The sequence below is a fragment of the Chinchilla lanigera genome, unplaced genomic scaffold (assembly GCF_000276665.1).
Source record: "Chinchilla lanigera isolate Chin_1 unplaced genomic scaffold, ChiLan1.0 scaffold00064, whole genome shotgun sequence".
Taxonomy (NCBI): Eukaryota; Metazoa; Chordata; class Mammalia; order Rodentia; family Chinchillidae; genus Chinchilla; species Chinchilla lanigera.
Genome location: NW_004955465.1, coordinates 3,557,112 through 3,573,520, shown reverse-complemented (window position 1 = coordinate 3,573,520; position 16,409 = coordinate 3,557,112). Strand labels below are relative to the sequence as shown.

The 16,409-nt window shown below is 45.6% G+C and overlaps 2 protein-coding genes across 4 annotated transcripts in view; one reads left to right on the top strand and one right to left on the bottom strand.

Annotated features, from left to right (window-relative positions):
- The window catches only part of Mak (male germ cell-associated kinase), a 58,394-nt gene that overhangs the window by 41,606 nt on the left and 379 nt on the right, over nucleotides 1–16,409 (bottom strand). For all 3 annotated transcript variants that reach the window (XM_005398831.2, XM_005398832.2, XM_005398833.2), the window contains exon 2: nucleotides 5,888–6,211. In XM_005398831.2, coding sequence (XP_005398888.1) covers nucleotides 5,888–5,988 — 101 coding nt within the window. In that variant the 5' untranslated portion in view covers nucleotides 5,989–6,211. The remainder of the gene's footprint in view (nucleotides 1–5,887; nucleotides 6,212–16,409) is intronic.
- The window catches only part of LOC106150108 (collagen alpha-1(VIII) chain-like), a 12,789-nt gene continuing 10,535 nt past the window's right edge, over nucleotides 14,156–16,409 (top strand). Inside the window, exons 1-2 of the mRNA XM_013521773.1 lie at nucleotides 14,156–14,182; nucleotides 16,022–16,276. Coding sequence (XP_013377227.1) covers nucleotides 14,156–14,182; nucleotides 16,022–16,276 — 282 coding nt within the window. The remainder of the gene's footprint in view (nucleotides 14,183–16,021; nucleotides 16,277–16,409) is intronic.

Here is a 16,409-nt window from a genome sequence, read left to right as displayed (position 1 = left end):
AGATAAAAAAATATACTTAAGTAACGTTTCATAACTCGGTAGTAATTAAACTTTTGTGAGTTTCTTTTTTTTTTTTTGTCTCTTTGAGACAGGGTCTCGCTATGCCGTTCAGGCTGGCCTTGAGCTCACTTTGTAGCCCAGGCTGGTCTTGAACTCCTAGGATCCCCCCCACCTCAGCCTCCTAAGTGCTGGGATTACAGGCGTGCACCAGCCACCATGCCCGGCAATAGTAACTGAAATTTTGATTCTACTTTTAAAATCTGCACTCTCTTCTTCTGTACTTTCTAATGCACTACTTCTTTTTCCAGAAATGTCCACTGTTCAGCCACTCTTACCTAAGGCAATGCATGTATCTATTACCAATACAGAAGTTTCCTTGCACAGTAATTACCCTAAAGACAACCCAGTTTTTTAGAGTAGGTAAGAAAAGCATCTCCTTGAGGTTTCCTGCCACCTTTTCTTCATTTATTCATTCATCCAACATCTACTGAGCACCAGAAAAATGAACAGATCAGAAATGGTTACTGTGCTATTTCCCACCTAATGGAGGCCGCAGACTTCAGTTAACACAAAGCAGAAGTTACTTATAAGGACCATGGGCTAGGACACAAGGGGGCTCTTTCAAAGATTTAATGGCCCGGCCTTTTAGTAAGGTAATATTTCAGCTGAAACCAAAAAGACAGAAGATGCTAGCATGCCGAGACAGAAAACAAAGCTGCAGGCAGACAGGATCACAGCTGGGAAGAGCTGCCTGAATAGAGAAAATAAAAGGCCATCGCAGGCCAGTCCTCGTTCCCTTACTGTTGGCATGGCTACTCCCAGTCCCTCACGGTGAGAAATGGGAGCGCCGTCCTGCGGGATGTCCTTCCTGCTCCTCTTCACCTCACTCACGCCTTCTACCGCGCTCTGTAGTGGCTTAGGAGGCCTCATTTCTCTTTCCTAAGGTCCTTGAATCCCCATGTGCCTAAAGGCACATGCAGCACACAGTAGGTGCCCAGCAAATATGTGCTAAATGACTGGATGAGTATTTGTAACAAACGGGCTCGTTCAGGCCCTGGGCTCCACACCACAAGAAGACCTCAGCAATGGATTTGCCTCTTACCTCCTGAAAGGGTGGAGAGTTTACTAAATGAGTGAGGAATCCTAGTACCACCCTCTAGCATGAGTTGAATGTTACAGCTTCTTAAAATCTGAGACATATTTCTGAGTCTTGTCCTTTTCTCTATTACTATTATTATTATTATCACCATCAACATCCTGCTGTGCCTGGCCAGCCTCAGATTCCTATGCTCCCACAATCTTCCTACCCCAAAACCACAAGTAGGTGGGACTACTGGTGTCCACCACCGCATCGGGCAATTACAGCTTTTTATTCTTTTGTTGGAATAGTTAAGACACGATGTCTTAGTGCTTCCCTAGATTAAAATTCTCCAAGGGACATTTTTAAAGCAGGACCTTTTATTTTGTTCTTCATAGGGATCTCAACTTAGGAGTTAGAACAAGTCACATTCTAACATAGCCTAGCCAGTTTTTTTTTTTTTTAAATTCTGTATTTACTTTAACTTAAAATTTTTAAAAATATTTATTTATTTATTTATTTATTTATTGGTGTTTTTTTGTTTGTTTGTTTGTTTTCTGGTACCAGGAATTGAACTTATGACCTTGCCAGGCAGGCATTGTGCTGCTGAGCTAAATCCCCAGCCCCTAATTGGTGTTTTTTGAGACATAGTTTCACTATGCAGTTGAGGCTGGCCTTGAACTTATTTTGTAGCCAGGCTAGTCTCGAACGGGCAGCCGTACTGAGGCTTGAGGCCGGGGCCTATGCAACGAGCTATACCCTCAGGCCCTTTAAAATTTTGAGATGGGGTTTTGGTAAACTACCCAGGTTGGGCTTGAATTTATGATCCTCCTGCCTCAGCCTCCAGGAGTGCTGTGAATGGGCCATGCCTGGCAGGTTTTAGCTTTCATACTCCATGGCATGGGAATATTTTAATCTTTCAAGTTACCTGAAATGGGGCTGGTGGTGTAGCTCAGCGGTAGAGCGCTTACCTACCATGCATAAGCCCTGAGTTCAATCCCCAATGCTCCCCCAAAAGATATATAAAATCTAAAGCAAACTAACATCCTTACACTTACTATGCCAGGACTTTATGTACATTATTCTGTCTAATGCTCAAAATAGCTCAGGGCTATAAAATCCGTGTTACTCTCGCAGGAATGACTGCCTAGCTCCACACCCTTGACGCTGCAATGAACAGCCACTCAAGGCCCGCAGGCGGTGGAAATCAGGGATGATGTTGAAAACAAAATGGACCGAAATCAGCATGGAGACAAATGAGGTTCAGCCCAATTAATAATTGTACTGAAGTCCTACAGGGAATGCTAGACTGACGATCTGAATCTAGGTTTAACTCTGAAGCCCCTGTGGCAAGCAGTCCTCTGTGCTTATAAATATTTACACAAGCAACTTTAGCCCCACAAATACATGCCAGATACTAACTGAGACAGACTGTTAGAAAACAAACACAATGAAAAAGATGTCACTCATATTCCTTAAGAACACCCAGTCAGTAGGACCAGCAGGAAAGTAGTTACAAAGTAACACCAGGAGCCAAGAGTGGTGGCCCACACCTGTGATCCCAGTATTTGTGAGGCTGAGGCAGGAGAATTCCAAGTTAGAGGACAGCCTGGGCTATATAATGTACTTCCCCTCAAATAAGACCAGGGTCTTATATTGATTTTTGCTTCAAAAGATACACTAGGGCTTATTTTCAGGGTATGTCTTGTTTTGTCATGTACAACAAACCACATTTGCTCACATATAAGAATCCACATTTACTCATGCACAGAGATCTACATTTATTCAAATAGTCTTGTTATTTTCTGGAACTCATCATGACCCCGAATTCCAGTTTGTTTGTTTTTGTCTTATTGAGACAGGATCTCACTATGCAGTTCAAGCTGGCCTTAAACTCACTTTGCAGCCCAGGATGGCCTCTAATTTGCAGCGACCCTCCTGTCTCAGTCTCCGGAGTGCTGAGTGCTGGGATTACAGGCGTGCGCCACCATACCCGGCAAACCCCGAATTCCAGCCTGAACTTTTTGCAGCCCCCATTTCCTGTGGAACCGTTGTCCCCAGCCTCTCATGGCCACAGCAGCGCTCCCTTCAAGTGCCTTCTTGTGCCTGCAGCCGGCTCCTAGCGCACTGGCAACACAGCTGTCAGTGATTTCATCCCATGAATTCTTGGCCCACGTCACAGCCTCCTGCTGGCTGGGCTTCACCACATCCCCACGTTGATTTCTCTCCGTTCTGTCTTCTGCATCATCACTGATACACACACACACACACACACACACGCACGCACGCACGCACGCACAGTCCCTGAGTGGCTGTTCATGGCAGTACCAAGAGTCCGGAGCTAGGCAGTCATTCCTGCAGGAATTGCTACTTGATCTGTTCTTTTCTCTGCAAGCAAGTTCTTCGTCTTCATTGCGGTGAGTGGTGGCTGAATCCCAGACTCGAAGATCGCTTTGGCCACATGGCCAAACAAGCTGCAGCGTTCAACCGAGCCACTTCCTCAGGACTCCCGGGGGGCAGCGGGCCCTTTTGGTCCAAGAACAGAAACACCTGAAACACATTCAGTCTCGTCTTTCCTGCCCTTAGCGATGGTTAGAGGTGGGGCTTCCTTTCCATCCACAGGAACTGCGGAATACAGGCCACACGTGTGCTCCGGTCCTCAGTCGGGGAACACAGACGGCGGGCGCCCCTCATACGCACTGCGCGTTGAGGTCCTTGGCCGTGAACACTGTAGCTTCATCCACAGGAACTGCGCTGGAGAGCTGGTATTTAGGAAAGTCCAGGCCGGCCACAAAGGCCGTGATGCAAGCGCATGTTTAGTAACTCCAGGATTTCCAGCTTGAACAGCGCCTCGACCTTAGACACAGATCAAATGGTATCGCTGAAGGAAGCCACCCAGCCAGTGCCGGGATGCTCTGAATTCGTCGGGCGATGTTTCTAACTGTGGTGCCAGCTCAGGGCAAAGGCTTGACCGCCAGCCCTGCGCACATCCACAGCCTTCGCTCCCTGTCAGCGATCCACTGCGATCTACTCGCAGACATCTTCAGCTCATGGCAGGAAGCCTGCCTACCCGATCCGCACTTGCGCTTCTCAGTGGTGTGCCGTTCCCCTCACCCCGCACCCCGTCCACCTGCTGACCGAGGTTAGTACCCTGAGCGCCACTTCCGGACCATGCGGAGATCCAGCTGCTTCCCTTTGCCGAAAGCCCCAGGGCTCCTGCGCCAGTCCTCCAACGATGCCCCTCTTTCTGCGCTCAGCCTGTCTGCTGCTCTCAGGGCTGTGGGTCTGGTGGTCACAGCTGGTTCTGAAGGGTTCTGAGCAACTCTGGGCAACACCGCTCATCTTCTGAAGCAGATGCCCTGCCCCCACTGCCAAGGGGGCGGCTCGAGGTCCCAGCCTGGCTCGGGCTCCTGGCCAGTGTGCTGCTGCCAGGCCCAGTGGACAGAGCGGCCTGATGGACCTGGGGCCGGTACTGCCCATCCCAAGCCCCTGGCCAGTTCTGGCTGCATTTCCGGACGGCTCAAAGGCTTTTGTCTTTAAGTAGTCATGTGACACTCAACGTGGAGAGGCCTTCTGATACCTGGGTCACTGGGGAGCCCTTTACCGTGCGAACGCCTTGGAGTTCAAGCACACAACCGTAGGTGGCAGAGCCTCCCGAGCGCCTGGGTGCGTGGCACCTGCTGTCACGTGTGGTCTGCCACTGACCAAAATGTTACAGGTGCCAGGCTATACGGACTTTCCTCCTAGTGTTCATATTCTCAGATGCCACCGACCACCCCATCTGTGGTGTCTAGAAAGCCAGTATCATGAGCTCCTTGCGAGTGGACCCTGCAGCCCCAGCCCAGCCTTGATGACCAGTGACTGCCGGTGTCCGAGTGTCATCTCCTGAGAGTCCCCGGGCCAGAGCTGCCCAGTAAGTCACTTCTAAATTCCTGACTCATAGACACTGTGAATTAACAAATGCCTGTTATTTTAAATCACTGAGTTTTGAGGGGTATTTTGTCATATAGCAACAGATAAATACAATAGGTTAGAAAGAATTAGCGAAAGAAAGAAAATTCTAAGACAACACCATGTGCCCTTCAGAACTCCATTCTGGTGTTATAAACACAATCTTATTTTGAGAGCTTTATTTATTTATTTTTCCTGCACTGAGCACTGAGTGCACGGGCTCCCTACTGAGCTACATCTCTGGCCATCTTTTACTTTTTGTTTTGGGACAGTGTCTCACTAAGTCATTAGGTTGCCTAGGCTGGGCTCAAACTTGGTACCCTCCCGCCTCAGCCTCCCAGAGTGCTAGGATTATAGGCATTACCATCACACCTCGTTTAGAGGTCTGTAACTTGAAAGAAATGATGAACTGTACTCTGTATTCAATTTTAAATTTGAAAAACATCCATTACTTATAGTTTCAGTCCAAATGTATTAGGTATGAAAAGAGGTGCTCTTAAAATTCGTGGTTTACTAATGTATCCAGACAGAGTGGAAAATTAAAGAAATAAACATAAAATGAGAAGAATATTCTTTTTTGGTAATTTCCTTTTTTCCTTTAGTCAAACTAGCATGGATTACGAACTAGACCGCTCTCTGTGCGAGGATACACTCTCAAGCACACAAAAGACATGCCGCAGTGACGCACAGACGACGCACAGATGACGTTTCACGTGGACACACCATGTGACGCACAGACGCCATCTCACGTGGACATGCCACGGGGACGCACAGATGACGCACAGACGTCTCACGTGCACACGCCATGGTGATGCACAGATGACGTCTCGAGGACACGCCACGGTGACGCCCACGCACCTCTTGATGGCCACCAGCTCCCCCGACTCGTTACTCTTGCCCATCAGCACGCTCCCATAGGTGCCGTCGCCCAGCTGCCGCATGGTTGTGTAGCGGTTCATCTCGGAGAAGTAGCAGCGCCGGCTGTCGGCTGGAGCGCCCTCCTCGGGGGACAGGCACTACACACGTCCTTGTTTTGCTCGCTTTTGCCCTCACTGTGCTGTCGCTATACCGGGGACAGGGCTGTCGTCATTATCACGGGCTCCTCCTCGAACTACGCAGGCTCATGACATTCGGCAGCCAGGAGTCTGGCAAAGAAACACCGCCTCCTTCCCTACAGACACGCTGCGAGAAAGAAAACAAAAATAACGTGAGCTTCCACGAGTCTCTGCAAAACATTTCCTGGCAACCTAAAGTGCAGAGAAAAATGAGAAATACTGTAAATATATCTGTCAGCTACTCATCTGTGCTATGTGGACTGAAGTTCACGTGTAATACACTGACATTAGTAATGCATTTAGTAGTCATTGTAATAAGCTGCTTATTCTATGATTGTTCAGTATTGTTTCAATGATTGGTATGAGTACTTTTTTGGGGGGGTGGCGGGCATAACCTATATTGTTTCAAATAAGATCTAGGAAAAACTTGGCATTGGATCCCTTAGCTGGGTTTGCTGGTACACACCCGTAATCCCAGCACTCTGGGAGACTGAGGCAGGAGGATTGTAAGTTTGAGCCCAGCACGGGCAACTTAGTGAGATGCTGTCTCAAAATTTAAAAAACGTTTTTTAAAAGCGTTGGGAATGTAGCTCAGTGTGAAGGTCTTGGGTTCTGTCCCCAGTACTACACACACACACACACACACACACCATATCTATTCCTTGAATCAATTTTTGTATCACATTTAACAGAGAATATTAAACTTAAAATTATACTCTTGGTAAAAACTCCTAGTAGTATATAACTATCCCAATGAGGAATGGTAAACAAGGTAAACTTGTTTTATATGAAGAGAATGACACTACAAACCAACTTCATATTCTATTTAAAAATACACTACTTCATTTTAATTAAACTAGAAAATAATGAATAATTAGGAATTACTATCAGACTTGCTACAAAGAAATGAGAAATATAAAACCATTTCCATATATATGTATATATACTTATATCTATGTCTACTGGAGCATATGTGATTACTTCTGTTTAGTTTTTCTTTTTCTTCCAGTACCGGGAATCAAACTCATGACCTTGGGCTTGCCAGGCAGGCGCTGTGCCGCTGAGCTAAATCCCTAGCCCCTGTGATTACTTTGGAAGAAGTTCAAGAGACGTAATTGAAGAATCTGGAAAAGCTGCATCTCACTGAATCGTTAGGTTGGGAAAAGGAAGCCTGGGGTCTGAACCTTGGTGTAGCTTCAAACTCCCTGCGTCACAGGCAAAGCTTTCAGTTGACTGCACCTCAATTTCCACAACCATAAAATGCAGGCAGCCCAGGTCTAAAACCCCAGGAGGCTGTAACTGTCTTCTGGACACTCTGAACCTGTCTCTCTTGTTCAGAGCAGTTAGTTACTAAGGACGACACCCATCGACACAGAAATATACTTTCTTATACCGGAAAGGAAAACAAAATCAACTAAAATAGAATGGAAGTTTGGTAAAATTGCTGTATTCTTACCAGATCTCCACTATGGTAGCTACTCTTGGTGCCAGCAGTACGCATACACGTGGCACTAAGATGGCAGGGCCAGGTAAATGAGTGGCCCCTGTCACCGTGGCGGGTCTCCCAGTGCGCCCAGGCCCCACGGGGCAGTGGGGTCCACTTGGCCGTGGATGGGCCACGCCAGGGCTCTTCCTCAAGAAGCCATTACTCAGTGGACCAAAAGGACAATGCAGCAGAAATCCCTGGTGACGTCTCTGTTTAATAAAACCCCAGGAAACTTTTAGGAAAGGAGCCCACAGGCATGCGCTGGTGCAGTCTTCAGGTATTCTCAGTCCAAGTCACAGAAACAAAGTTAAGAGCCCTGCAAGTCATTAAGCTCAAACCCTTCTGGTGGCAAATGCTTTCGTCTACATTCTGGCTTGCTTTCATTCAAACTGGTGATAATGTGCTTTTAAACAAGTAAGGGAACAAATGCAGGGCAGTGTGTTGTATTCAGTTACTTTGTCATTGACTTGCTGTGGGCACCTTGTAGAAAGCAGTGTGCTCACATGCCCCACCCCCTGCTTGCCCACGTGACTTGCTCTGGCCAATGAAACACAAGCAGAGGCAACACAGCCCCCCCCCCCCTCAACTAAGCAGAACCTCAAAGAGGTATCCTGGGATCTGCACTAAGTTCCTTCAGCCAGGAGTGTGGCACGTCCCAGAGCAGGCTGCTCTTCAGCCTGAGTCCTGGGATGAAGAGAATACGGAGGACAGAAATGGCACCACCGCCAACCACAGTTGAAAGGGGATGAGAGTGAGAAATAAAGCTTTGTGCTTGCATCATTTATTATCAAAGCAGCAGTGACCAATAAGCAGATAAGGATCACAGCTGCCCTTTTCCTGTAAAAGGGTCATATAACTAATAGATAAGCTACTATACCACGCTCCTTCCCAGAGAGGCCCACATAATTGGTACTTCCTTATGATGAGATGATACATAAGCAAGAGATGAGGGCACAGCAATTGTGTAAGAACTTTAAAAATGGTGGCAAGTACCTATTATCCGTTAAACAGTTCAAGGAAAACACTTCAGGCTCCCTGTCAGTTCTAATTTTTCAATGACCACATTACATAGCATGTGACAGTTTTCCAGAATACTCCCATGTAAGTCTGTCAGCAGTTCTGTCATGCAGAGGCAGTTAATGGATCCAGAGATGCCAAACGGCTTGTCCGAAGTCACAGTGGAGGCCGATGCAAGAGCTACACCAAGGCCAGTTTGCCATAGCTCCTCCCATTAATCATGTGCTGTGCATCCAAATTCCCTTGCTGAAGTCCTAACTCCAGAAGGTAGGTGGAGGTGAGGCCTCTAGGAAGGGATAGTCGTGAGTCACCAGAGGGCACCTGTGCGGAGACACCTTACAACAAGAACACAGCCGTCTTTCTGGGAACCAGGAAGTCAGAATCCACTGGCACCTTGGTCTTGGACATCCCTGCCCCAGGACTGTGAGAAATACACTTCTGTAGTTTATGCCACTGTCTCGGTTACTTTTCTCTCATTGCTGGGACAAAATACCTGACGCCCAAAATTAAGGAAGGAAAGGTTTATTTCGCTTACAATTTGTGGAGGTTCAGTCCATACTTGGCAGGTTACAAGGCAGAGTGGCACATGGCAGAGGACTACAGCTCATGGCGGCAGAACACAGCAAAAGCAACAACACCAAAGGGAGGAATGGCCCCAAGAAGCCTCTTCCTCTCCCTTACATATGCAAACTATCCACTCCAGGGCGGGTGTAGCTCTCATACCCATAATCAATCAAACTCTAAAAGCCTGCCCCATGGCCACATGAGGCTTTGGGGGGACACACAGACACAAACCATAACAGCCACCAATCTATAGTACTCCGTCATGGCAGCACATACTGACCAAGACACCAGTGCCAGGGTCTGGGCTGACTTAGAATCAGACTCTCACTGGGCAGCAAAAGGAACTGGTATTGATCAAGACCAAAACAAACAGGAACATAAAGCCCTTGAGAGCAGATAACATACATTTAAACAGCATTATGGTCAGTTACTCTAATGTAGACACAAGCTTCAAAAAATACTAGCATTATACTAACATTTCTGTATTTCTATTCTGAACTTTCCATTTAATGGAAATTAATCAAATCTCATAAATGGAGATAATAATTAATGATCTGCTTATTGTTTGTGAGCTAATATCAGCACTATTAGCAGCAGAGCTTATGCTATATTGTTTCTTTTAAAACATTCCTAATATATAGTCCTTTTAATTTAATTTAAAAAAACCTTTATTTGGAGATAATTTGAAGCTTACAGATAAGTTGCAAAAAAGGATCAGAGAACACACAACCTAGATTTATAATTATGGATGTATCACGCCATTTTTTTTATCATTTGCATACACTACGCACATATGCACACATGCGTGCACGCACGCACACACACACACACACACACACAGGTGCATGCACACATTGCCTTTTCTGAAACATTAAGGTTCGCTTACAGACATCACAGCCCTTTACCCCTACTAAAGATAGTACAACACTTAAGCGAACCACTCCTATTCCTGACTCTTTAGTCATGCCCTTTTTAGCACCTTCTCTCTGTAGCATAGGATCTAATTTACGATCAGTTATTGTGTTTAGTTGTCACATGGCTGTGGAGTTTTCAAGTACACGACCAGCTATAAGTTTAAAGTAGCACATAAAGTAATGCCAATCTTAATGTGCTTCACAATTATACTGGAATTTTTATGACTTGATAGAATTTTATTTTTAAATACTATTTGACAAGGAAATAAATACAAAAGATGAGCTGCCTCAAGACATAATAAAAACTATTCCCAATCCAGAGGATCTGGAAAGTGAATCAGCAAGTAGCTACCTGGGCCGCGCTCTAAGCAGCTTTACAACTGATCACTCCCTAACTTACTCTCCAGCTTGTATCCTGCCACTGGGAATGGCTATTGTTTAATCAGGCAGGAAAGAATCATGACACAGGCTGAATATCCCCTATTTGAAAGGCTTGGGACCAGAGGAATTCGGGATTTTTAAGGTTTTTGAATTCTGGAATATTTGTTTTTTGTTTTTTGTTTTTGTCTTTTTGAAACAGGGTCTCACTATGCAGTTCAGGCTGGCCTTGAGCTCACTTTGTAGCCCAGGCTGGTCTCGAACTCGCAACGATCCTCCCGCCTCAGCTCCCAGGAGCTGGGATTACAGGCATGCGCCACCACACCCGGCAATATTTGTATATTCATAATGAAATAACTTTGAGAGGGAACTTGCACCAAAACATGAAATTCATTTATGTTTCATACCCTGCACACCTGAAGATTCTTTTATGCTGTATTTTAATGCACTTGTGTTTTGATCACAACTTGTGGTCAGGTGTGGAATTTTCGTCTTGTGTTAAGTTGCTGCTCAAAGAGTTTCAGCTTTTGAAGTGTTCTGGATTTCAGAGTTTTGGATTAGAGATGCTCAGCCTGTATTTATTAAGCAGTCAAAGAGTAGTATTGACATACTCTAGTAAAGATTTACCAACCTTTAGGTGAAACTCTTGTTTCCCACTGGGAAACAAGATTATAAATCCCAGGTGTGTCTTGGGATCTAGAAATTTTCATATTTTAGAAAACTAGTATGTTATCTATGCCACCTGCTATGTAACATGCCCAAGCAGCATCTTTATGACCTGCAGAAAAAAGTATGCTAAATAAAATAGATCCAGACCATAAATTACCCCACGCCATTCAGATCCAATTTTGTTGCAAAAGACTTTATACAATTTTATTTTTAAATGTTCATTTTTTCAGAGCTTCCTGGATTTCAAAACTGAGGACCATGGATCTGTACTGAGTGAAAGGTATGCACAGATCTTTGAGGTTTCAATAGGTCCTGGTGTTATTCCCTCCCTAACACAAGCTGCACAGTAGCCTGACCTCATTGTAACCATGTTCAAGGGTTCCCTCCCACTGTTCTATTTTAGTTTTGCATTTAAGGAACTGTTTCTCAGTACACAGCTCTGTATCATTTCCTTTGAGAAATCTCCCACTTTGTCACAAGGGTTTGTGCTTAGTTGCAGATGTTTGGTAACAAAATGTACAATACCATGATGAGAAATTGTTTTTAAAATGTCCTTTAGAATTTAGTTCTTCATTCAAAGATTGTTTATCTCTCACAGCAGCACTTTCATTTCCACAAAACAAAATCACAGAAATCGCTTGTCTATTATAGGTAGGACTCTGGGCCCAGTAAGGATATACTGGAGTTTTCAAAGTACTCAAAGCTTCCAAAACCAGGCTTCCTGGAGAAAGACACACATGTGCAGAGAGGGACAGCAAAAGCGTGCTGTTTCCTATCTTCAGGAAGGTATCTGTTCACAGGACTTCAGAAGAATCATGTGGAGTCTTCAAATAAGGGGGAATGTGTATTACCTTCAACCTTATTTTATTTCACATAGGGAGGGATCAATCCCTCCAAAGGCACATGAGAAATATTGCTATGATCTTGGAAAAAAGGGCCACAGATTCCATTTCTGTTTCAGGGTTTCTTCATTGTTCCAAGTTTAGGCCTAAACTAAGGGGCTCAAAAATGCCACCAAGTGGTTTCCAGTTTGTTTGAAAAAAAGAATAGTTTTGGGAAATGGTCTTTGTGTTATATATAAACACTGATTCAAAATATTCAGAAATAAATATAGAGAAAGGCAACATCTCTGTACATTGTTCCAACTACATCATGTATGTATTTTTCTTACTTTTCCCTTTATCTGTATAAGCAAACACAACTCTGAAAGGTCTTTTGGCCAGGCATGGCGATGCACACCTGTCATCCCTGCAATTGGGAGGCTGAGACACAAGGATTGCTAAGAGTTTGAGGCCATCCTGGGCTACACAGTGAGACCCTGTCTCAGACAGACAGACACAGAGGGAGGGGGGGAGGGAGAGGGAGAGGGAAAGAGAGAGAGGGAGAGGGAGAGGGAGAGGGAGAGGGAAAGAGAGAGAGGGAGAGGGAGAGGGAGAGGGAAAGAGAGAGAGAAAGAGAAAGAGAAAGAAAAAGAGAAAGAGAAAGAAAAAGAGAAAGAGAAAGAGAAAGAAAGAAAAGAATTAAAGGTCTTTTGGGATGTTTGTTTTTGTATGATGTGCTCTGATTTAACAATACATGGATTAAGATATGTTTCTTACCATTTAGGAGTTTAAGTCAGGATTTTGCAAATTATTACTAGCCCATCAGATTGCTATGTGTTCTTTTCCAGCTCTCTAGTTAAGGTGAGATCCACTGACTCTTTTGAGGAAATGTTCTCTCTCTAGGTTTCCTGATTCTTTCTGGTTAAGTAACAATATAGCAGGTATGTTTGTGTAAAAGGCTATCATGTTCCTCACATCTGTAAGATCATAAAATAACACCATGAAAGGATTAAACGACCTGTCCATAATCCATCAGCGAGTCAGTGGTAGTATTTCAAGTGGATCAAATACTTGCATTAGGCTTGAAGCTGTCTGGTTAGTGTAGTCTCCTGATTGATTATAAATAACCCAATCTTACGAGCTGTGTCAGCTTTTACAGTGGAGATGCAGCCCTGGGAACTGTTCCCCGGGCTTCTAACCTCTCAACTCCGTCTCTTCCGCTTCCTCTCCCAATCCTCTCCCTGAAACGCTGGCACACTGCTATCTACCAGGCAAGCGCAGGAGGGTTTGAGGGCAAACCCGGGCTGCACCTGGGCCCACCAGATACCAGAAAAAAACCCCAAAATTCCCAGAAATGGTGAAGGGGAAGGCCTAGCAAGGTCCAGGGAGAAAGACTTTATGTGAAGCTCACTCATAAAACTAATGTAATTCAGAATGACAGGGCTCGGTAATCCTGGTGTATTAGTGCATGCCTGCAATCTCAGCACTTGGCAGGCTGAGGCAGGAGGATCACTTAAGAGTTCAAGGCCAGTCTGGGCTACATAGTTCAAGGCCAGCCTAGAATACATACTGAGACCTTCTCTAAAATAAATAAATAAATAAATAAATAAATAAATAAATAAAGTAAATGAAGTGGTTCAGTAGCATCACTTTTCTCTCATGGTAACCTCTAACCAAGGATGACAAGACCTAAGGATAGGAGAAGCAGAGAGTAAGGAGGAAATTGTAGAAGGGAACCGGAACCGCAGAGGCAGCTCTCCGGTACACGGTTGGATGGGAAGGAGGATGTTACCCAGGAGGCGGGGACAGAAATGTAGAAGAGGCACCCAGGCACCATCGGCGAAATCTACCCAACAACCTGAAAACCCAGAGTTCACTGCCTTTCTCTCCTCCACAGCTGAGCCTGCAGGTCATGGCCATCATCAGCCCTTGATATGGGAGGGAAACCCCGCATCCATACCAGTTCTATGAGCGCAGCTAGTCACTCCCTCCTTGATACCTCTCTCACTGACCCGGAAGCCCACCCAGGCGGGAATCCTATCATGGCAAATTCACTGTAGGCCTAACTCACCAAAGTCAAATAGGCACTGAAAACACACATTTTATTTCAACCAAGGCTAATTACAGGATAAGGTGTATTATATTGTATTTATGGAAGAATGAACAAGGACCACAACCATGTCCCGGCTTCTTTTTGTTTGAGGGGTGGAGTGGTGAACATCATGGATTTGACATTCATCTTTAAGCAGGTCAGGTCTGGGGCTCTGTGAGAATCTGTCCAGTTTACCTGAACTTTATATAAAACACATTTTCATCGGATGCTTTCAAAGGTTTCCGCTGGGCATGGTGGCGCGTGCCTGTAATCCCAGCACTTGGGAGGCTGAAGCAGGAGGATCACTGTGAGTTTGAGGCCAGCCTGGACTACATAGTGAACTCAAGGCCATCCCGTGAATTACAATAGTGAGACCCTGTCTCAACCCCCCCGCAAAAAAAGCAAAAAAAAGTCAAACACACTTTAGAAAGATTTATTTTGAGCCATGTTAATTGTAAAATAAGACTGCAGGGTGAGAAGCTGATTATTTCAGCTGTCCCTTCCATCCCTTTAAAACATAGGGACAACGGCTTAATGTAAAACAGCAGGAGTATGGAGGCAGTTTCTTTTTAATCAGGATTTGCATGTACCTATGCACATAAACGATCTGTGTAGCACAGCAGGGTCCTAAGCTGATCACTATTCACAAATGAGTACCTGTAACTTAAAAAACAGAGCCTGCCGATGCCCCTCACTCACACTCAGAAACTCTACTGGTTACATCTATTCATCTTTGCTGACACATGGAAAACTAACTCTGCAACATAGGGGTGCGTTAACATGCCTTCTTATATACACGAATATATGACATACAGATGCATCAAAAACCCAAGTAAATATGATAACACTGTGCTCCTCAATTAATGTAACAGAATCGTTAGGAGATCACAACGTCCAACAATCAGACTACAGCATTATTCCTACGGGTTAAACAAATATTCTGTGCCAATTTAAAGGACATGTATTTAGAGTATCAACTATAGGACTTCGTTATAGGGGTATATAAGTACCCCTGATAGCTTCGCTTTCTAGTTTTATTTTTATCCAAGTACACAGTTGCCGTTGAATGGCATAATTACTGTAAATGTGGGCTTTCTTTGCAACAGCTTTGCCCAGCTAATAAGGGATTTAGGTGGGATTACAGGAGATTAGCCTGGAGGGCATATGGACGGTCAGACTTGCATCAGCCAATCACAGAGTGGATAAGGTTTGGGCGGTTCTGACTTGTTAGAACATTCAAGAATGTTACAGCTCCAAAGCTAGTGTCACTGTTTGTAGAACATAACTGTAATTAGTGTTTTAAAAATTACTATGTTGGTTAAAAAGCAAAACAGAAAACACTTTTCAAACTAACCATGAGGGTATCTCCAGAAATTTCAACAGGTGTTGTTATAATGGGAAAGCAAATATTCTGTCTTAAATAAAAACACAGGGCTCTGTGCTAACACTCACAAAGTATTTAAAAACAAAATTAAAGAACTCTGGGAGGCTGAGGCAGGAGGATCTCAAGTTCAAGTCCAGCCTGGGTAACTTCACAGCCTAGCCAGACCTTGTCTCAAATTAAAAAATTAAAAAAGGACTAGGGATGTAGCTCAGTACAAAGGCCTGGTGTTCAATCCCCGTTTTAGTGGAAGGGGAGCAAGGAAACTCAGTTAAAGAAACACAGCCACAAAGGGAAGTATCAAACATCTGACCAGGGCCGGACTGTGCCTAGGCAGTAAGTGGCCGCCTTCAGGAAAGTCTCTCCCTGCCTCATCCCTGCCCCAGGTTTTCGGGTGCGCAACTCTTTGGACGCCATGGGTTGATTTTCTGACTAAAGTAACTACAACTTTGGTTCCCTCTTCGTTGTTAGAACAACTGTCTGTGCATTTTTAAAGATTAGGCACGCTTACACACTGCTTTCCTGGGGAATCGATACTAAAAGCCTCAAAAGGAGTCTCGCTGCTCCGTACGGCCCGCTCGGACCTGCTCCTAAGTTAGAATTCCCCATTTGCAGTACGGGACCGGCTTCTGTCACACGCACTCCGATCCCTCTCTGCAACCAGGGGCCCTCAGAGGACCGCGGGGGCCGGAGTCCCGCCGGTGTGCAGGGACCGGGTGGCCCGGGGCCCTGCGTGACCGGCCGTCGCGGCTGGGCAGCCCCAGGCCCCGCAGGGTCCCGGGCGGGGATTCCACCGTGACCCGCGCGCCCCTGGGGTGCACTGGCGAGGTCTGCATTTGGACCGATTCTTCTCGCTCCTTTGAGATAGCTGTGAGCTCAGGTCCGCCTCCTCCCAGACCCCGCCCCGCCCCGCACCCCCTGCTCGAGACTCCCCACTTCCCAGGGCCGCAGGGGCCGCGGGGGAGCAGGCGAGGGGAGGCCCTGGGGCGCAGGTCGGGCAGCC